General features: G+C 40.8%; 1 protein-coding gene, 4 non-coding genes and 10 pseudogenes across 5 annotated transcripts in view; 14 read left to right on the top strand and 1 right to left on the bottom strand.

Moving 5' to 3' along the window:
* The first annotated feature begins 5,511 nt into the window (after positions 1 to 5,511).
* Positions 5,512 to 5,630, top strand: LOC148792289 (5S ribosomal RNA; annotated as a pseudogene).
* Positions 5,631 to 6,181: 551 nt separating this feature from the next.
* LOC148792288 (5S ribosomal RNA) lies at positions 6,182 to 6,300 on the top strand. The gene has a single exon (XR_016069473.1). It is a non-coding gene; the product is annotated as a 5S ribosomal RNA (ribosomal RNA).
* A 361-nt stretch (positions 6,301 to 6,661) lies between these two features.
* On the top strand, positions 6,662 to 6,782 carry LOC148792287 (5S ribosomal RNA; annotated as a pseudogene).
* A 361-nt stretch (positions 6,783 to 7,143) lies between these two features.
* On the top strand, positions 7,144 to 7,262 carry LOC148792286 (5S ribosomal RNA; annotated as a pseudogene).
* Positions 7,263 to 7,813: 551 nt separating this feature from the next.
* Positions 7,814 to 7,932, top strand: LOC148792285 (5S ribosomal RNA; annotated as a pseudogene).
* A 361-nt stretch (positions 7,933 to 8,293) lies between these two features.
* LOC148792284 (5S ribosomal RNA) lies at positions 8,294 to 8,414 on the top strand (annotated as a pseudogene).
* Positions 8,415 to 8,775: 361 nt separating this feature from the next.
* LOC148792283 (5S ribosomal RNA) lies at positions 8,776 to 8,894 on the top strand (annotated as a pseudogene).
* Positions 8,895 to 9,251: 357 nt separating this feature from the next.
* On the top strand, positions 9,252 to 9,370 carry LOC148792282 (5S ribosomal RNA; annotated as a pseudogene).
* A 356-nt stretch (positions 9,371 to 9,726) lies between these two features.
* On the top strand, positions 9,727 to 9,847 carry LOC148792281 (5S ribosomal RNA; annotated as a pseudogene).
* Positions 9,848 to 10,208: 361 nt separating this feature from the next.
* LOC148792280 (5S ribosomal RNA) lies at positions 10,209 to 10,327 on the top strand. Its single transcript, XR_016074814.1, has one exon. It is a non-coding gene; the product is annotated as a 5S ribosomal RNA (ribosomal RNA).
* A 2,776-nt stretch (positions 10,328 to 13,103) lies between these two features.
* On the top strand, positions 13,104 to 13,222 carry LOC148792279 (5S ribosomal RNA; annotated as a pseudogene).
* A 360-nt stretch (positions 13,223 to 13,582) lies between these two features.
* LOC148792278 (5S ribosomal RNA) lies at positions 13,583 to 13,701 on the top strand. The gene has a single exon (XR_016070310.1). It is a non-coding gene; the product is annotated as a 5S ribosomal RNA (ribosomal RNA).
* A 357-nt stretch (positions 13,702 to 14,058) lies between these two features.
* LOC148792277 (5S ribosomal RNA) lies at positions 14,059 to 14,179 on the top strand. The gene has a single exon (XR_016074593.1). It is a non-coding gene; the product is annotated as a 5S ribosomal RNA (ribosomal RNA).
* A 357-nt stretch (positions 14,180 to 14,536) lies between these two features.
* On the top strand, positions 14,537 to 14,658 carry LOC148792276 (5S ribosomal RNA; annotated as a pseudogene).
* Positions 14,659 to 19,244: 4,586 nt separating this feature from the next.
* The window catches only part of LOC148792275 (uncharacterized), a 31,126-nt gene continuing 29,096 nt past the window's right edge, over positions 19,245 to 21,274 (bottom strand). Inside the window, exon 2 of the mRNA XM_088886309.1 lies at positions 19,245 to 19,626. Within this exon, the coding sequence (XP_088742435.1) occupies positions 19,609 to 19,626 (18 nt within the window). The 3' untranslated portion in view covers positions 19,245 to 19,608. The remainder of the gene's footprint in view (positions 19,627 to 21,274) is intronic.

The raw sequence follows: 21,274 nt of genomic DNA, 5'->3' as shown, positions 1-21,274 counted from the left end.
CAACAACCGGTCGGGCTTTTGGCATTCGTCATGCATTGTGGGCCCTGTGATAGTAATGCATCAATCCGGGGCTGCGGCAGATCTGGAAAGGAATAACTCCTCTCACATCGGAGCTTGTGCATAGTTACCAAGGGAGGAAGGCTGAATATACTGTTTTTTCAAGTCTAAAAGAATTAATGTAGGGGAGCAAGATAGTGCATAAAGATTTAAGCGAGTTAGAAGTAATCGGGTGCGATCATACCAGCACTAATGCATCGGATGCCTGTCACTTCTGCAAGAAGACCGGCCACTGGAAAAGGAATTGTCCTGCCTACCTGGAATCCAAGAAAGGTAACTTCGAAACTTGTGTTATAGAAACCAATTTGTTGGTAGCTTCTGCGTCCTGGTGTATTGACTCAGGGGCTTCAACTCATGCGTGTAACTCACTACAGGGGTTCAAGGTAAGCAGAAGGCTGAGTGAAGGAGAAGTCACGCTCTACTTGGGGACTACTGCAACTGTTGCAGCCGCGACCATTGGAACCGTGGAATTATATTTTAGAGAAGGAATAATTGTACTGAAAGATTGTCTTTATGTACAAAATTTAAGAAGAAATTTGATTTCTGTCTCAAAACTGTGTGCAGATGGTTATTCTGTCTTCTTTAGTAATACGATTACTATTAAAAGAAACAGTAGATTCATCGCATACGGGGAACTGGAGAACGGTCTCTATGTTCTACATCCTTCTCTAGAAACTAACATAACCGAAACTACGTCGGCTGAAATCCCCAAGAAGAGAGCCCGTGATATAGTTAATCCCACGTGTCTGTGGCATTACCGACTTGGCCACATCGGTGTTGACCGAATCACAAGGTTGGTAAAGGATGGTCCTTTGGATTTTCTAGTTGTAGAAGATCTTCCCACCTGTGAGACTTGCCTACAAGGCAAGATGACAAAACGGCCATTTAACGGTAAGCCTGAAAGATGTACAGGCACACTTGACCTAATACATACTGATGTATGTGGTCCCCTGAGTGTTAGGACATGAAATCAACACGTGTATTTCATCACCTTCACAGATGATTTTTCACGATATGGTTACGTGTACCTAATGAGACACAAGTCTGAATCCTTTAAAAAGTTCAAAGAGTTTAGACAAGAGGTCGAGAAACAGTTAGGGAGAGAAATTAAAGCCCTTCGATCAGATTGAGGTGGCGAATATCTCTCTGACGAATTTAGGGACTACTTAAAGGACAATGGGATAGTATCACAATTAGCTCCTCCTGCTACACCACAACTTAATGGTGTTTCAGAGAGGAGGAATAGGACCTTATTAGATATGGTCCGGTCGCTTCTCATACACTCAGAGTTACCCACATCCTTTTGGGGTTACGCATTACAGACTGCGATTTACGTGCTGAATCGGGTTCCAACCAAATCGGTTCCGAATACTCCATATGAACATTGGACCGGAAAGAAACCAAGTGTCAGACACTTGAAGATTTGGGGTTGTCCAGCACACGTTAAAAGAACCAGTGCAGACAAGTTGGAATCTAAGACCAGCCGTTGCCTATTTGTAGGCTACCCAAAAGGCTCTGTAGGTTACCTTTTCTATGACCCAAGTGTGCAGAAAGTGTTCTGCAGTCGAAATGCGCAATTCTTGGAAACCGACTATATCCTGGACACCCATCGTCAGGAAGTTGTTCTTGATGAGGAGAGCTCAGGAGCAATGGGAGATGTCCCACAAGTTCCAGGTAGTAACCAACTTAGAGGATCCACTCGGGCATCCAGGCCACCAGTCCGTTATGGTTATGATCAGGATAGTTACCTGGTGGAAACCTTGACTAGTGAGGAGGATCCCGTGACTTACGCGGAAGCTATGTTGGACATAGATTCCCAGAAGTGGGTGGAGGCCATGAGAGCAGAGATGGACTCAATGGACGCCAATAGAGTCTGGACTCTAGTAGATCCACCCTCCGGGGTAAAAGCAATCGGTTGCAAATGGATTTACAAGAGGAAGAAGGGCCCCGATGGCAGGATTGAGACCTTCAAAGCTCGTCTTGTGGCGAAAGGGTACACTCAGAAAGAAGGCATCGATTATGAGGAAACCTTTTCGCCTGTGGCCATGCTTAAATCCATTAGTATCCTGCTAGCTATAGCAGCATACCATGATTATGAGATTTGGCAGATGGATGTCAAAACTGCATTCCTGAATGGAGATCTTACTGAAGATATCTATATGCAGCAGCCGCAAGGCTTCATTGCTGCAGGTCAGGAAAACATGGTATGCAAACTTAATAGATCCATTTATGGACTTAAGCATGCTTCTAGAAGTTGGAACATCCGTTTTGACTCTGCTGTCAAATCATTTGACTTTGAGCAGAATCCGGATGAACCCTGTGTCTACAGGAAGTTCAGGGGAGATAAGGTTACCTTCTTGGTTCTATATGTAGATGACATTCTACTCATTGGGAATGATGTAGGAATGCTAACTACGGTGAAAGTATGGCTTTCATAGCAATTCTCTATGAAAGATCTTGGAGAAGCCTCCTATATACTGGGTCTTCGACTCTATAGAGATAGATCGAAGCGGATAATAGGATTATCCCAATCTGCTTACATTGATAAAATAGTCAAAAGATACAGCATGGAAAACTCCAAGAAAGGAAATGTTCCTTTCAGGCACGGAGTCACTCTCTCCAAGAAGATGTCTCCCAAGACTTCTGAGGAGATTGATGGCATGAAAGACGTTCCCTATGCCTCTGCCGTAGGGAGCATCATGTATGCCATGCTGTGCACTCGTCCTGACATTGCTCAAGCAGTTAGTGTAGTAAGTAGATTGCAGGCCAACCCAGGGCAGGAGCATTGGACTGCTGTGAAAAACATACTTAAGTACCTTCGATGGACAAAAGAGTTTTGTCTGGTGTTCGACGGTAGCTCACTACAGATCCAAGGGTTTATAGATGTCGTTTTCCAGTCAGACCCAGATGATAGAAAGTCTACATCTGGATATGTTTTCACGATAGGATCGTGTGTTGTTTGCTGGAAAAGCAGCAAACAGGGGTCCACTGCAGACTCCACGACCGAGGCCGAATACATTGCCGCAAGTGAGGCTGCCAAAGAAGCTGTGTGGATGAAGAAGTTCGTTCACGAGTTGGGAGTTGTTCCGTCCAGCACATCACCCATCCCATTGTAGTGTGACAACAATGGAGCCATTGCTCAGGCTAAGGAGCCATGAGCCCACTCGAAGTCGAAGCACATCGAGAGGAAGTACCACGTACTGCGGGAGATTGTTGGTAGAGGGGACGTTCTGATTCAGAAGGTAGCGTCAGCGGAAAATGTAGCAGACCCATTGACAAAGCCACTATCACAGAAAGTGTTTGAGAAACACGTGGAAAGCATGGGACTCCGGCTAGTACCTGATTGGACCTAAGTGCAAGTGGGAACTGTTAGACAGTTTTGTATGCCCTTAGCTTCAATCAGAATGATGTACTTTATGAGTTTATTGTAAATGAATAAAGATACATATTTGATTCATGTTCCCTTGGTATGTTTCTGTGTAATACCCTTAAACTGGACACTTAATGAGACTCGTGTTAGTTTAGAATGTTCACAGCCAGTGGGTCGGTCTGGGGAAACCTATCCTGACAAGGCTGACACTGTGGTGCCACCAAGTCAGTTGGGGTGGCCTGTCTCAGCTGCCAGGGTGAGACCCTAGGCACATACAGTGTAGGATTAATTGAATCTTTGAACTGGACCAGATTTCCAGTATTGCCCTGGACCTTGGAGATTGATGGGCAAAACTGGAAAGTTACACCCAACCCCTAGACTCGATTATGATATTGCACTAGGTGTCGGATTGGGCTATCTTTGATGTACCAATCAGTGAGATCCTTAGCGGGGGTCAAAACCTGGGTACGTTGGGACAGTTCGAGAATTCATCTGAGTGGGTGATCATAGTGACAGGATCTGCCCCTTTGTCAGACAAAGGTAATGATCGGGGATGCACTCTCACTGATGGAAACCAAGACTGCCGGCAGCCGATTTCAACCGTTGAGATTTGTTTTGCAAAATATATTTTATATGAGATATAAAACTATATATATTATGGTTTCTAAAAGGTTTGCAATAGGTTTTAATTACCGGGATCCATATGAGTGGAGAGTGCAACACTGTTCCTTGCAGCCGAGGGAGAGGTCCTCTCTTGTCGGGCAGTGTATGATCATTATGGGCTGAGAGGTTAAGTGTAAGACCATTGAGGCTAATACCTGATGGGCTAATCTTGCATCTGCCCACAGTCCCTGGGTGTTACAAGGTGGCTTGGCCCAAGGACCTCTTAGGGTAAGTGTTGGGCCCGTAGAGCCCATTTGATGGGTTTCAGGGGGTGCACTGTCTTTAACAGTGTATTCGGCCAGGCCTTGTAACAAAGGCTGGGCCGAACCCATGTGGCTGATGTGTAGATCAATGCTTGGGTCCCACGCCATACAAGGAAGCCCAACTGGGCAGCAGTTAAGAGGGTTAAGTGAGCACATAAGCTTAATGGGCCTAAAGCCCATTTCGAACTAGGCTGTTTATTTAAGGGGCGAATTCTGAAGTGGATCAGCTAATAGGATTGGGCTTAGACCCTATCCACTTAGAGAGTCCAAGATCTAAATAAGATTTAGATCTGGAAACCTCCTAATTAGATTAGGAGATGGCTGATCTGATCTCCAGATAAGATAACGATTATCCCTTATCACTTAAAGGGACTTCTAACCCAAATATGATTTGGATTAGCAACTCCTGATCTGATTAGGAGCTGATCCCTTTAAGATTATAAAAGAAGAAGGGGGCGGCAGCCTTTAGAGACACACACAGATCATCAGGTTTTCTTTAGTGCTGAAATCTAGAAGAGAGAATTCTGCTCCCTGCAAATACTCTCTTGCCGCCTCCCTGTTCTTACCACCCTGTTTGCCAGTTCGATCTCCATTTGTGGGAGAAGTCAAGATTGGATCTTGACATCAGTCCTTTGAGAAAGGATTGAAAGGAAGCTGTGCTCACGTACCATCTTGCTGATTCTTGCGAAGGACAGAGTTCTTGGAGAAGAACACTGCTGATTCTGCTCCACCTGCACTGCGCCATCTTTAGTGGGAGCAGTCTTTGGATCCTTCCTTGGGCGTGAACACCTCCGTTGGGAGATATTACTTCTCCATAGCAGGTATAATCCTTCCCACTCCTTTTTGGTTCAGATCTAGTTCAGTTTATGGTTCAGAATTGATCCTTGAAAATATGATTTTCTAAATGGGGAATACGATTCCCAGTTGAAGGGAGAGAAAAATTTTTGAAATTCGCCCCCTTATTCCGCAATCTTTGGGCGTCCATAGGATGGATCTCTCATCCCTTCAAGATCTGGAAATGAATAACTCCTCTCGCGTGGGAGTTTGTGCACAGTTACCAAGGGACGAAGACTGCATACACCGTTTTTTTAAGTCTAAAAGAATTTAATGTAGGGGAGCAACATTGTGCATAACGATTTAAGCGAGCAAAAAGCAAACAGGTGTGATCATACCAGTGCTAATGCAGTGGATCCCATCAGAACTCCGAAGTTAAGCGTGCTTGGGCGAGAGTAGTAGTAGGATGGGTGACCTCCTGGGAAGTCCTTGTGTTGCACCCCAATTTTATTAATATTTTATTTTTGATATCCTATTTGCAAAAAACATTTGTCATTTCAGCGAGACAACTGAAAACAACGCGCCAGATACTCGGACCACTTGCGGCATGATCGTCAATACTGAAAAGGAACGATGCAAGAACTGGGCTTTTGGCATTCGTCGTGCATTGTGGGTCCCGCGATAGTATTGCATCTATCCAGGGCTGCGGAAGATCTGGAAAGGAATAACTCCGCTCACGTGAGAGCTTGTTCACAGTTAGTTACCAAGGGAAACAACGCGCCGGATACTCAAACCACTTGCTGCATGATCGTCATTTCTGAATGGGAACGGTGCAAGAACCAGGCTTTTGGCATTCGTCGTGCATTGTGGGCTCCGCGATAGTATTGCATCTATCCGGGGCCACGACAGATCTGCAAAAGAAAAACTCCGCTCACGTGGGAGCTTGCACAGTTACCAAGGGAGCAAGGTTGCATACACTGTTTTTTCAAGTCTGAAAGAATTAATGGAAGGGAGCAAGATAGTGCATAAAGATTTAAGCGAGCGAGAAGCAAACAGGTGCGATCATAGCAGCACTAATGCACCGGATCCCATCAGAACTCCGAAGTTAAGCGTGTTTGGGCGAGAATAGTACTAGGATGGGTGACCTCCTGGGAAGTCCTCGTGTTGCACCCCTAATTTTATTAATATTTCATTTTTGATATCCTATTTGCGAATTCCATTTGTCGTTTTAACGAGACATATGGAAACAACGCACCAGATACTCGGACCATTTGCGGTACGATCGTCTTTACTGAATTGGAACGGTGCAAGAACAGGTCAGGCTTTTGCCATTCGTCGTGCATTGTGGGCCCCGTGATAGTATTGCATCTATCCGGGCCTACGGCAGATCTGGAAAGGAATAACTCCACTCACATCGGAGCTTGTGCATAGTTACCAAGGGAGGAAGGCTACATACACCGTTTTTTCAAGTCTAAAAGAATTAATGTAGGGGAGCAAGATAGTGCATAAAGATTTAAGCGAGCAAGAAGCAAACGGGTGTGATCATACCAGCACTAATGCACTGGATCCCATCAGAACTCCGAAGTTAAGCGTGCTTGGGGATGAGATTAGTACTAGGATGGGTGACATCCTGGGATGTCCTCGTGTTGCCCCCCCAATTTTATTAATATTTTATTTTTTATATCTTATTTGCAAATTCCATTTGTTGTTTCGGCAAGACAACAGGAAACAACGCGCTAGATACTCGGACCACTTGCGGCATGATAGTCATTACTGAATGGGAACGGTACAAGAACCGGGCTTTTGGCATTCGTTATTCATTGTGGGCCCCGCTATAGTGTTGCATCTATCCGGGGCTGCGGCAGATCTGGAAAGGAATAACTCCGCTCACGTGCGAGCTTGTGCACAGTTAGTTACCAATGGAGGAAGGCTGCATACACCGTTCTTTCTAGTCTAAAAGAATTAATGGAGGGGAACAAGGTAGTGCATAAAGATTTAAGCGAGCAAGAAACAAATGGGTGCGATCATACCAGCCCTAATGCACCAGATCCCACCAGAACTCTGAAGTTAATCCTGCTTGGGCGAGAGTAGTACTAGCATGGGTGACCTTTTAGGAAGTCCTCGTGTTGCTCCCCCAATTTTATTAATATTTTATTTCTGATATCGTATTTGCAAATTTCATTTGTCGTTTCGGCAAGACAACTGGAAACAACGCGCCGGATACTCGAACCACTTGCGGCATGATCGTCAATACTGAATACGAACAGTGCAAGAACTGGGCTTTTGGCATTCGTCGTGCATTGTGGGTCCCGTGATAGTATTGCATCTATCCAGGGCAGCGGAAGATCTGGAAAGGAATAACTCCGCTCACGTGAAGCTTGTTCATAGTTAGTTACCAAGGGAAACAACGCGCCGGATACTCAAACCACTTGCTGCATGATCGTCATTTCTGAATGGGAACGGTGCAAGAACCAGGCTTTTGGCATTCGTCGTGCATTGTGGGCTCCGCGATAGTATTGCATCTATCCGGGGCCACGACAGATCTGCAAAAGAAAAACTCCGCTCACGTGGGAGCTTGCACAGTTACCAAGGGAGCAAGGTTGCATACACTGTTTTTTCAAGTCTGAAAGAATTAATGGAAGGGCGCAAGATAGTGCATAAAGATTTAAGCGAGCAAGAAGCAAATAGGTGTGATCATAGCAGCACTAATGCATCGGATCCCATCAGAACTCCGAAGTTAAGCGTGTTTGGGCGAGAATAGAACTAGGATGGGTGACCTCCTAGGAAGTCCTCGTGTTGCACCCCCAATTTTATTAATATTTTATTTTTGATATCCTATTTGCGAATTCCATTTGTCATTTTAACGAGACATATGGAAACAACACACCAGATACTCGGACCATTTGCGGTACGATCGTCTTTACTGAATTGGAACGGTGCAAGAACAGGTCGGGCTTTTGCCATTTGTCGTGCATTGTGGGCCCCGCGATAGTATTGCATCTATCCGTGCCTACGGCAGATCTGGAAAGGAATAACTCCACTCACATCGGAGCTTGTGCATAGTTACCAAGGGAGGAAGGCTACATACACCGTTTTTTCAAGTCTAAAAGAATTAATGTAGGGGAGCAAGATAGTGCATAAAGATTTAAGCGAGCAAGAAGCAAACGGGTGTGATCATACCAGCACTAATGCATCGGATCCCATCAGAACTCCGAAGTTAAGCGTGCTTGGGGGCGAGATTAGTACTAGGATGGGTGACGTCCTGGGATGTCCTCGTGTTGCCCCCCCAATTTTATTAATATTTTATTTTTTATATCTTATTTGCAAATTCCATTTGTCGTTTCGGCGAGACAACAGGAAACAACGCGCCGGATACTCGGACCACTTGCGGCATGATCGTCATTACTGAATGGGAACTGTGCAAGAACCGGGCTTTTGGCATTCGTCGTTCATTGTGGGCCCCGCGATAGTGTTGCATCTATCCGGGGCTGCGGCAGATCTGGAAAGGAATAACTCCGCTCACGTGCGAGCTTGTGCATAGTTAGTTACCAATGGAGGAAGGCTGCATACACCGTTCTTTCTAGTCTAAAAGAATTAATGGAGGGGAGCAAGGTAGTGCATAAAGATTTAAAAGAGCATGAAACAAATGGGTGCGATCATACCAGCCCTAATGCACCGGATCCCACCAGAACTCCGAAGTTAAGCGTGCTTGGGCGAGCGTAGTACTAGCTTGGGTGACCTTTTAGGAAGTCCTCGTGTTGCACCCCCAATTTTATTAATATTTTATTTTTGATATCATATTTGCAAATTCCATTTGTCGTTTCGGCAAAACAACTGGAAACAACGCGCCGGATACTCGGACCACTTGCGGCACGATCGTCATTTCTGAATGAGAACGGTGCAAGAACCGGGCTTTTGGCAGTCGTCGTGCATTGTGGGTCCCGCGATAGTATTGCATCTATCCGGGGCTGCGACAGATCTGGAAAAGAATTACTCCACTCACGTCGGAGCTTGTGCACAGTAACCAAGGGAGGAAGGATGCATACACCGTCTTTTCAAGTTCAAAAGAATTAATGCTGGGGAGCAAGATAGTGCATAAAGACTTAAGCGAGCAAGAAGCAAATGGGTGCCATCATACCAGCACTAATGCATCGGATCCGATCAAAACTCCGAAGTTAAGCGTGCTTGTGCGAGACTAGTATTGGGATGGGTGACCTCCTAGGAAGTCCTCGTGTTGCACCCCCAATATTATTAATATTTTATTTTTGATATCCTATTTGCAAATTACATTTGTCGTTTCTACCAAAAAACTGGAAACAACGCGCCGGATATTCGGACCACTTGCAACACGATCGTCATTACTGAATGGGAACGGAACAAGAACCAGGCTTTTGGCATTCGTCGTGGATTGTGGGCCCCGCGATAGTATTGCATTTATCTGGGGCTGCGACAGATCTGGAAAGGAATAACTCCACTCACGTGGGAGCTTGTGCACAGTTACTAAGGGAGGAAGGCTGCATACACCGATTTTTCATATCGAGAAAATTAATGGAGGGGAGCAACATAGTCCATAAAGATTTAAGCGAGCAAGAAGCAAACGGGTTCGATCATACCAGCGCTAATGCACCGGATCCCATCAGAACTCCGAAGTTAAGCGCGCTTGGGGGCGAGAGTAGTACTAGGATGGCTGACCTCCTGGGAAGTCCTCGTGTTGCACCCCCACTTTTTTTAATATTTTATTTTTGATATCCTATTTGCAAATTCCATTTGTCGTTTCAGCGAGACAATTGGAAACAACGCGTCGGATTCTCGGACCACTTGCGGCACGATCGTCATTACTGATTTGGAACGGTGCAAGAACAGGCCGGGCTTTTGGCATTCATCATGCATTGTGGGCCCCGCGATATTATTGCATCTATCCGGGGTTGCGGAAGATCTGCAAAAGAATAACTCCGCTCACATGGGAGCTTGTGCATAGTTACCAAGGGAGGAAGGCTGCATACACCGTTTTTTCAAGTCTAGAAGAATTAATGTAGGGGAGCAAAATAGTGCATAAAGATTTAAGCGAGCAAGAAGCAAATGGGTGCGATCATACCAGCACTAATGCACCGGATCCCATCAGAACTCCGAAGTTAAGCGTGCTTGGGCGAGAGTAGTACTAGGATGCGTGACCTCCTGGGAGGTCCTCGTGTTGCACCCCAATTTTATTAATATTTTATTTTTGATATCCTATTTGCAAATTCCATCTGTCGTTTCGGTGAGACAACTAGAAACAACGCGCCAGATACTCGGACCACTTGCGGCATGATCGTCATTACTGAATGGGAACGGTGCAAGAACCGGGCTTTTGGCATTCGTCGTGCATTGTGGGCCCTGCGATAGTATTGCATCTATCCGGGGTTGTGGCAGATCTGGAAAGGAATAACTCCGCTCACGTGGGAGCTTGTGCATAGTTAGTTTCCAAGGGAGGAAGGCTGCATACACCGTTTTTTCAAGTCTAAAAGAATTTATGGAGGGGAGCAAGATAGTGCATAAAGATTTCAGTGAGCAAGAAGCAAATGGGTGCGTTCATACCATACCTAATGCACTGGATCCCATCAAAACTCCGAAGTTAAGCGTGCTTGGGTGAGAGTAGTACTAGGATGGGTGACTTACTTGGAATACCTCGCGTTGCCCCCAATTTTATTAATATTTTATTTTTGATATCATATTTGCAAATTCCATTTGTCGTTTCGGCAAGACAACTGGAAACAACGCGGCGGATACTCGGACCACTTGCGGCATGATCGTCATTACTGAATGGGAACGGTGCAAGAACCGGGCTTTTGGCATTCGTCATGCATTGTGGCCCTGCATTAGTATTGCATCTATCCGGGGCTACGGCAGATCTGGAAAGTAATAACTCCACTCACGTGGGAGCTTGTTCACGGTTACCAAGGGAGGAAGGCTGCATACACCGTTTTTTTTGGAATGAATGGTAGGATCCATCTAATGGACGCCATGATGGTTGCGGAATGGGTGGGCGAATTTCAAAAATTTTCCTACCTTCTTCCAACTGGGAATCATATTCCCTAATTTAAGAATACAATATTGAAGGATCCTACTTGAACCATAATCGAACCAGATCTGAACCAAAAGGGAGGGGAGGAATTATACCTGATCCAGAGATGCAGTATCTCCCAAAGTTGGTGTTCACGCACAAAGAGGATACCAAGATCCGCTCCTGCTGAAGATGACATAGCTATATGTGGAACGAAACCAGCAGGGTGCGTCCTACACACTAAATCCTTCGCAAGAATCCACTGGAAACTCTAAGCACCAAATCTTTTCAGTCTTTTCTGCAAAACTGATGTCAAGAAACAATTTCTTGATTTCTTTCTTCTTCAAAGATTGAATCTTGTAAGAAAGAATGGCAGCGACTGGAGGAGAACTCCTAGGACGAAGATGGCTGAATTGCTTCTCTTCTCTCTGGAATGTGTATGAGATCTAATCTCAATTCACAGGATGATTTCTTGCACACAATCCTTAGGTTCGAAATCTGATTTTTGATCTCTCTTAGAGTTTCTCCTCTTTTCTTCTTGATTAAAAAACCCCTTAATTAGGAGTTATCCCAAATCCAAATCAGTATTTGGATAGGGGATGATCTTAATCCTATCTACATATTAGGTTAGCTTACTCCTGATCTTATTAGGAGGTTACCAAATTCAAATCTAATTTGAATTTGGTCTCCCATAGTGGATAACGTTAAAGGCCCAATCCTTTTGCTAACATCAATCCCAGATTCGCCCCATAAATGGGTGATCATATCAGCCCAACTCGAAATGGGATTTTGGCCCATTAAGTGTTTAGTTCTTAACTAAATTCCAATCTGCTGCCCAGTTGGGCTTTTTTGTATGGCGTGGGACCCAAGCATTGATCTACACACCAGCCACATGGGTTCGGCCCAGCCTTTATTACAAGGCTCAGACGAATTCACTGAAAAACTCAGTAAACCCCTGAGGACCCTATGGGCCCAACACTTACATTAAGTGGTCCCTGGGCCAAGCCATCTTATAAAAACCCAGGGACTGTGGGCAGGTGCAAGATTAGCCCATCAGGTACTATCCTAAATGGTCTTACACTTAATCTCTCAGCCCTTAATGATCTAGCACTGCCCGACAAGAGAGGACCTCTCCCTCGGCTACAAGGAACAGTGTCGCACTCTCTACTCACATGGATCCCGGGAATTAAAACCATTTGCAAACATTTTGAAACCGTACAAATATATATATATATATATTAATTTTGCAAAACAAAATTCCAACGATTGAAATCAACTGTCGGCAGTTTGGTTTCCATCAGAGAGAGTGCATTCCCGATCATTGCCTTTGTCCGACAAAGGGGCTGATCCTGTCACTATGATCACCCACTCAGATGAGTTCTCAGACTGTCCTAACATACCCAGATTTTGATCCCCGCTAAGGATCTCACTGATTGGCATATCAAAGACAGCCCGATCCGACACCTAGTGAAGTGTCATAATCGAGTCTAGGGGTCAGGTGTAACTTTCCAGTTTTGCCCATCTGTCTCCAAGGTCTAGGGCAATATTGGAAATCTGGTCCGGTTCAAGGATTCGAGTAATCCCATACTGCATGTGCCTTGGGTCTTACCCTGGTGGCCGAGATAGGCCATCCCAACACTTGGTGGCACACCAGTATCAGCATTGGCAGGATAAATCTCCCCAGACTTATCCAATGGCTGTGAACATTTAAAACTAACACGAGTCTCTTTAAGTGTCCAGTTTTAGGGTCTTACACAGAATTATACCAAATAACATGAACCAAACATGCACTTTATTTATTTACACTAAATGTCAAAAGTATATCAAATCGGATTGAAGCTAAGGGCATACAAAACTGCCTAACATTTTCATATCTAAAAAATTAATGGAGGGGAGCAACATAGTGCATGAAGATTCAAGCGAGCAAGAAGCAAACGGGTGCGATAATACCAGCACTAATGCATTGGATCCCATTAGAACTTCGAAGTTAAGCGTGCTTGGGAGAGAGTAGTACTAGGATGGGTGACCTCCTGGGAAGTCCTCGTGTTGCACCCCAATTTTATTAATATTTTATTTTTGATTTCCTATTTGCAAATTCCATTTGTCGTTTCAGCGAGACAACTAGAAACAACGCGCCGGATACTCGGACCACTTGCGGCATGATTGTCATTACTGAATGGGAACGGTGCAAGAACCGGACTTTTGGCATTCGTCGTGCATTGTGGGCCCCACGATAGTATTGCATCTATCCGGGGCTGCAGTAGATCTAGAAAGGAATAACTCCGCTCACGTGCGAGCTTGTGCACAATTAGTTACCAAGGGAGGAAGGCTGCATACACCGTTTTTTCAAGTCTAAAAGAATTAATGGAGGGGAGCAAGGTAGTGCATAAAGATTTAAGCGAGCAAGAAGCAAATGGGTGCGATCATACCAACCCTAATGCACCGGATCCCATCAGAACTTTGAAGTTAAGTGTGTTTGGGCGAGAGTAGTACTAGGATGGGTGACCTCTTGAGAAGTCCTCGTGTTGCACCCCCAATTTTATTAATATTTTATTTTTGATATCCTATTTGCAAATTCCATTTGTCGTTTCGGCGAGACAACTGGAAACAACGCGCCGGATAGTCAGACCACTTACGGCACGATCGTCATTACTGAATGGGAACGGTGCAAGAACCGAGCTTTTGGCATTTGTCGTGCATTGTGGGCCCCGTGATAGTATTGCATCTATCCGGGGCTACGGAAGATCTGGAAAGGAATAACTCCGCTCACGTGGGAGTTTGTGCACAGTTACCAAGGGAAGAAGGCTGCGTACCCCCTTTTGTCAAGTCTAAAAGAATTAATGGAGGGGAGCAAGATAGTGCATAAAGATTTAAGCGAGCAAGAAGCAAACGGGTGCGATCATACCAGCACTAATGCACCGGATCCCATCAGAACTCCGAAGTTAAGCGTGCTTGTGGGCGAGAGTAGTACTAGGATGGGTGACCTCCTGGGAAGTCCTCGTGTTGCACCCCAATTTTTTTAATCTTTTATTTTTGATATCCTTTTTGCAAATTCCATTTGTCGTTTCGGCTAGACAACTATAAACAACGTGTCGGATACTCGAACCACTTGCGGCACAACCGTCATTACTGAATGGGAACAGTGCAAGAACCGGGCTTTTGGCATTCATCGTGCATTGTGGGCCCTGTGATAGTATTGCATCTATCCGGGGGCTGCGGCAGATCTGGAAAGGAATAACTCCGCTCACGTGGGAGCTTGTGCACAGTTACCAAGGGAGGAAGGCTACGTACCCCCTTTTGTCAAGTCTAAAAGAATTAATGGAGGGGAGCAAGATAGTGCATAAAGATTTAAGCGAGCAAGAAACAAATGGGTGCGATCATACTGGTACTAATGCATTGGATCCCATTAGAACTCTGAAGTTAAGTGTGCTTGGGTGACAGTAGTACTAGGATGGGTGACCACCTCCTGGGAAGTCTTTGTGTTGCACCTTTTATTTTTGATATCCTATTTGCAAATTCCATTTGTCGTTTCGGCGAGACAACTGGAAACAACGCGCCGGATACTCGGACCCCTTGCGGCATGATCGTCATTACTGAATGAGAATGGTGCAAGAACCGGCTTTTGGTATTCGTCGTGCATTGTGGGCCCTGCAATAGTATTGCATCTATCCGGGGGCTGCGGCAGATCTGGAAATGAATAACTCCATTCACGTGGGAGCTTGTGCACAATAAATTATGTTATTTGTAGCATATGCCAATTAGTTCTTTGTAATTTAGAAAAGATATATTGCTTTGTTTTCATTTTGAGAAGTCAAAATTTTTATTTTATTATGCAAATTTAAAATGTTTAGAGGCCTTGAAAATTTCCTACACACCAAAATGTAGCACCTCTTAAATTTGCATATTTAGAATAATTTATTGATCTAATACAAGTCAACAAGCAATTTGTATAAAAAAACATATCTACATTGTTGTTTAAACTATTTTTTTAAATAATATTTTCATATTAAATGAAACTTGGCGGGCTGGATCCAAACCAATTTGGCTCGACTAAAAATTTCATAAAATTGTCATTTTAATTTCACTTAACGAAGCCCATACATTGCATGGGTCCCTATTAATTATTATCTAAAATTGATAGTTATCACCTAAAATTTTTAGTAATTTTCGGAAAACTATTTAATTTATAAATTTCAGAAAATTATTTTTCAGAAAAATTCATTAGTTTTTAGGTCATTTCAGAAAAGTATTTAGTTTGAAAATCAATTTTGGTCATGAAAATTATTTATTGATATTTTCATTTACATTTTCTGGTAATTGTTAAAAAATAAATTGAAAATTTATTAGGGAATTTTAACTCTATTTATAATTTCCATAACTATTTAGAAAATTTAATATGTTTTTGAAAATTATCAAATTTAAAAAGTTTAATAATTTCCATAATTAATTATTGGTAATTTACATTGGTTTTTGGTAATTATTAAATTGGAAAATTATTGGGAAATATTAATATTGATAATTTACATTTGGTAATTATCAATAATTTCCATAATGATTGGTAATTTAGTTTGGTTTTTGGTATTTATTGGGAAATTTTGATTTAGTGATTTCCATAAACTAATTTTCAATGTATTAAAAACTGACCCAAAACAAAAATCGCCTTGACCACAGTTTTTTGGATCAACAATTAAATCGAATGGTCCAAGCGGATGGCCATTTCCAATTTTTAAAAATAAAAAATTAAAATAAAAATGACCAAAAGCCATTGTCTAGGTTCAATGGGTTGACGGTTCGACTACCTGGGGCTGTAGGTCGTGAGCCAATGGTTTTTGGCAAAGAAATAATTTAGGGGTGAAATGGAACTGGTTGCCTAGACAGTTTTTGAGCCAAATAGTCCGACCATCTAGGTCAACAATCGTTTAAAAACCATGCTAATTTTCATGTTTTCTATAATTTAATTTTGTGAAAGGTACTCTAAAAAATTCTAATTTTTTGAAAATTTTTTATATTTTTAGTAATTAGTTATTCATAAATTTATAATTTATTGAAAATTAATTTACTATTTTGAAAAATAATTTATTCATTTCAATATTTTTATAAGTGATGTCTATGATATTTAATAAATAGAGATTTTTTATTAATTTAGTTTTAAACATCTCTGACCAAAATGCCAACTAGTTGGTTAGTAAGGTCTCTTACTGGTTGTAAAAGAGGCTTAGGATCAAATCTCGCTTGCACTAGGGTTAGGAGCTTTATGGGTTTGGGGGATGATCCCCCTTCCCAATATATTGACCTTTTAAATAAACTAACATCTTTCAAATTATTAATTAATAAAATTAAAGGTAAAAGACTTAAAACTCCCCTAATGTTTCTCCTAAATACTTATTCCTCCCTTGTGATTTGTCATAGGACTTAAACCTCCCATGTGAAATGATGTCAATAGACAAATAATACCCCTCCCTTAATTCTATTTGACATTTGTCTTGTATTTTCTCAAAAATCCACTTTTTCCCATTAAGAAACTAAAAAAATCAAATAAACAAAAACCTAAAAAATAAAACTTTCCATGTGTTGAGTAACATCACTATTGGGCCTGAGGCTAGTGGCGAAAGGATGATAGCGACCAACCTTGAGGGATAATGAAGCGTGAATTCAACACTTTATGTTTGAATTGATAACATGAGAGAGAGAGAGAGAGGACTTTTCAAAAATGTTGATCATTATCATTATTAGTTCATTTTTTATTTGTATTTGTATATATTCGAAGAGACCGGATATGCTCCCAATAAAAACAAAAGCATTTGAGTTCATGTTGAAGTAGTGAAGCAATGGGTTGCTTAAGCTTCATTATTATAAAAATTAAGTATACAAATAATGTATTAGAGAAAATTGTGCCAATTTGCACAATATCTGTATCTTACATGTGTCATCCTTATTATGTGAGATCTTTCTTATATTTGAATACCATCTTAGAGCTTGGCCTTAATTAGAAAAGGCAGGTGGCATAATGTCTCTCTATCGGTTTGCTAGCCTTCTTATGAGACCTCTTCTAGCCCTTATATTTCTTCTTGTCAGATTTGCCTCCTTTAACTAGTATTCTACTGGTTTGTCCTTTCTAATCAGTTCTTCTCCCTCTATAACATCTTGCCAAGCTATTGCAAGTTAGCTTTTAGCTTGTTCGTGTTATAATTGAATATAAACTGATTAAAGGACATGGACATGGAAGTTCAATAAAGCATCAATTTTGTATCATTATCTAATTTGATGTTGAGAATCTCCAATTCATTTATGAACCTTATCATCTTCATGACGTGGTCATGAACCAACTAGTACTTAGACATCCTAGTAATCACCAACAGTTTGAGGATTTTCGTCATGCAAAACGATTTTAAACCTCATACATAGCCTTTAAGCAATTTAGAATTTTTTACAAATTGTTATTTTATTAAATTGTCTTTGAGTAGAGTTATCCAATGAAGCGATGATGTAACAATGGACAAAAGAGTTTTTCTCTTCGCATTCCTGATATTCCTTCTTTCTAACCTTAGGAACTCTTTCACCAGGCGTTGTGGAGCCTTCTTATTGGCAATTTTGTCTAAATAAAAACAATACAAGAAAGGAGTTTTTCTCATTTATTGTGCTTATTCGTAATACTAACAACTGGTATAACTTTACCCTTTATGATGCCCATCCATAGAGATATCATAAAAACTTCAAACCGAGGGCTGGCTCATTGGTGTATTAGTTGGTTCGAGCGTTGATGCGGAATCAAATCCCGCAACAAGCACTTTGAGGAAAAAAGGGTAGGGGAAGTTATTAATGGTGTATGGCACTGAATATCAAAAGAATATAAAAAATGACTCCTAGATTCCCGAGTGACGTATAAAGAGATTCAAAAACTTTACATGAAAGAATTCCATTATTTCTCTCCCATATCTTTGCATCTCATAGAAAATTCTCCAAAAATGCTAAATGGATTCAAAACAGACCATAATCACCATCGAAATACTCCATAAATGGAAAACCAACAGGTAGTAGGTTTCTCTCACTTGTGGCATCCAGCCATAAAGCTACATGCATCATCAGGCCATATAAATGATGTCAGCTAACTCATTTTGACGTAACAAACACAGATGAAATAACTAATACACTTGTGACAATTAAGATTCAAGAAAAGAATTAAAAGAAATCATGTATGTAATATAAAATAATCTCTCGTAGTTTTATCAATACCCAAAAAATTTAAAGTCTATAATGCCCTCATTGCTAAAGACGTCTGATTCAATAAGGCTAAAATACCAAAAATACCTCAATATACCAATTAATCATTGTCGATTCAATGTCATTATGTGACAATATTGAATGTTTCTTAAAACATAGGATACCTCTTTCCAAGTCATCCCAAGCAACTGTAACAAATTCAATAATTCATATAAAACATCTTATAGCTGCCTAAGTTGTACTACAATCACTTGCGTTGGGTTATCAGCAAACTAGTCCCTTTTAATCTCCATGGATGTAAAAATCTTAGATCTGAAGTTTATACAACCTTTTGAGTTTTTGCGCCTCGAATTCCAAGGCAAGATACAATTTCTATTGCGTAGTTTCCTAACTAGAAAATTAAGCACTGTTTGGCATCAATTCTAAAAATTTCTCATTCTTAGAATTTTTCAAAAAAGGATGGATTCTAGATTGCTTTACTCTTGGAAACAGTTTCGGTGCTGTTTGATTCTTTGGATACAGTTTCGGTGTTTGGCACAAAACTCTGATTCTTTTTTGTCAGAATGAGAATATGTTTGGCATATCCCATTTCTTCAAATTAAATTCTCTGACCGATAATCACATAAAACCAACTTTTGCGAGCCTCCCCCTTTCTGTTTAAAGACTGTAAATATAGGTCAAGGGTACAACTGAAAACAAAACTTAATATGTTTTTTATCCAACAGATTTGTAAAAGGGTTTGGATATGCCAGAAAACAAACCATAATGTGAATTTACGGTCTATAATCCAAACCAGAATTTGAGATTTTATTTGTATTAATGGTGATGTATTCCATATTTCCATTAGAATCTGTCGTTTGAGATCATTTTTCATTGTACAAGTTAATTTTTTTACATGAATTTCATTATAATACTGAGAATTTGACAACCATAAAAGTCCTCGTATCAACAGTTCAACAGTTTTTGCCATAGAGCGGTGGCATTGAGAAACGACAGCCATGATGGCTCACGAAATTAGAAAAAACTGAACTTTGGATAGGTGGCGTTCAAAAGAGATAGGGAAAAGAATTACCTAAGAACTGAACCTACATCAAGAAATTAGAAGCAAGGAGAAAATTCCCTTCAAATTTTCCATTTGCATTAGATGAAAGAGTGACATAGCTCCATTTGCCAATTTTCACGTAGCCTCCCATCATGGTATTTCCATGCTACAAGATCCTTCACGGCTTCACGGACATCTAATCAAGTAACGTTAAAACAGATCGAGTAACAGATCAAAAATATATCCATTAATTCTAGAAATAAAATGGCAACGATAGATTGAACAAGATCACACAAATAAAAGGAAAAACAACAGTAGACAGCACTATGACAAAATAAGAAAAACAAAGAAAATAAAATAAAATGATTTAATCTACAATTATAATATATACAAAAAAGAAAAAAAAAAAAAGGAAAGAGAGAGTTTGACTCGAGAGGTTTTGTGTGAGATGAGAGTGAGAAAAGAGAAGAGATTAGGGCTTTTTTTCTATTTTGTGTGAAATGTCAGATATGACCCTACATTCACTTGTGCGATAGGGATGCTCATGGTTTGGTTATAATCGAACCGTGAGCCTATTTTTGAAACCAAACCAGTATTATCGGTTTCTAGAAAACCGGTAATCAAAACCAAACCAAAGCCGATCGGTTAACCAGTTGACCATCAGTTTGGTTTGTCGGTTTTTTTATTTTTTATATTTATAATATATATATAAATATATAACAAAAACTAGAAATATAGATATAATATTATATTTCAAATAATAAATAATATATTATGCATTATATATTATAATTGTATATTTATATATAATGTGTATTTATTAATTTATAATATATAGAAAATATAAAATATACATAATATAATAAATATACACAAAATATATAAAAATATATGTATACCGGTTGGTTCAATTAACCGCCAGTTTTCTATATTGGTTAATCGAAACCAAGCCAAACCGGTACCTTCAGTTTTTCAAAATACCGAACCAACCGGTTCAGTTACTGGTTTTTCTTGCTCACCCCTAGTGTGCGAACTAGCATACATGTTTGCTTTACTTAAAAGACAGAGAATTAGGTAAACTCCAAAAATCCCATTTCTCAGAAGTTGGAATTTTTCACTTCTAAGTATTGGCACTCCGGGTGGGTTTTTCTATTCTACTTCAGATAATCGCAATAATCACCAAAGTCGATTCTCCAAAGTGATGCCAAACGGGGCTTTATACTACTGATCTTTTGATTCTTTTTTGGTACAATGAAAAAATTCATTGAGTGGGGGATTTGCGTCCTATATATAAAAATTAGTAAAAGAAGTTTTAGGTGGATCTACACAGGGAAATACCAAGAATTAAAGAAATTTAATGGTGGAATAAAAAGGTTCAAAATGTAACCAAACCAAAACAAACATATTATAAAGGTCAACAAGAGATTAAAAGTGTAGAAAAACTTGGAAAAATATATAAGCACAGAATAACCTTGAGAAAAAAAAAGTTAATGAAACTAGGCATATTAGGGCTGTTCATGAAGTGAACCAAACCGGCCCGATCTGATTTGATCGGTTTCCAAAGGTTATTGGTTGGTTTAGTTGAGAAAAAAAAAAGTAAAACCCAAATAGTCAGGTTGATTTCGGTTTATTAGTGTGGTTTCCAAATGATATTGGTCGGTTCAGTTCAGAAAAAATAAAAAATAAAACAAAACCCGAATAGTCAGGTTGATTTCGGTTTATTAGTGTGCAAACCCAAAATAAACAGCCCGACTATGGTAATTGGTAGCATCTCTCTCTCTCCCCTAGTTTCAAAAATAAGTGAGCATGCATTAAAAGTTGTCCTTTTCTCTAAAGATCTCTCC

Source organism: Nelumbo nucifera, chromosome 4, assembly GCF_055504915.1.
Source record: "Nelumbo nucifera cultivar China Antique chromosome 4, China Antique-T2T, whole genome shotgun sequence".
NCBI classification, from domain to species: domain Eukaryota; kingdom Viridiplantae; phylum Streptophyta; class Magnoliopsida; order Proteales; family Nelumbonaceae; genus Nelumbo; species Nelumbo nucifera.
Note: the sequence above shows the minus strand (reverse complement) of the source record. Positions and strands in the feature narration are given on the sequence as shown.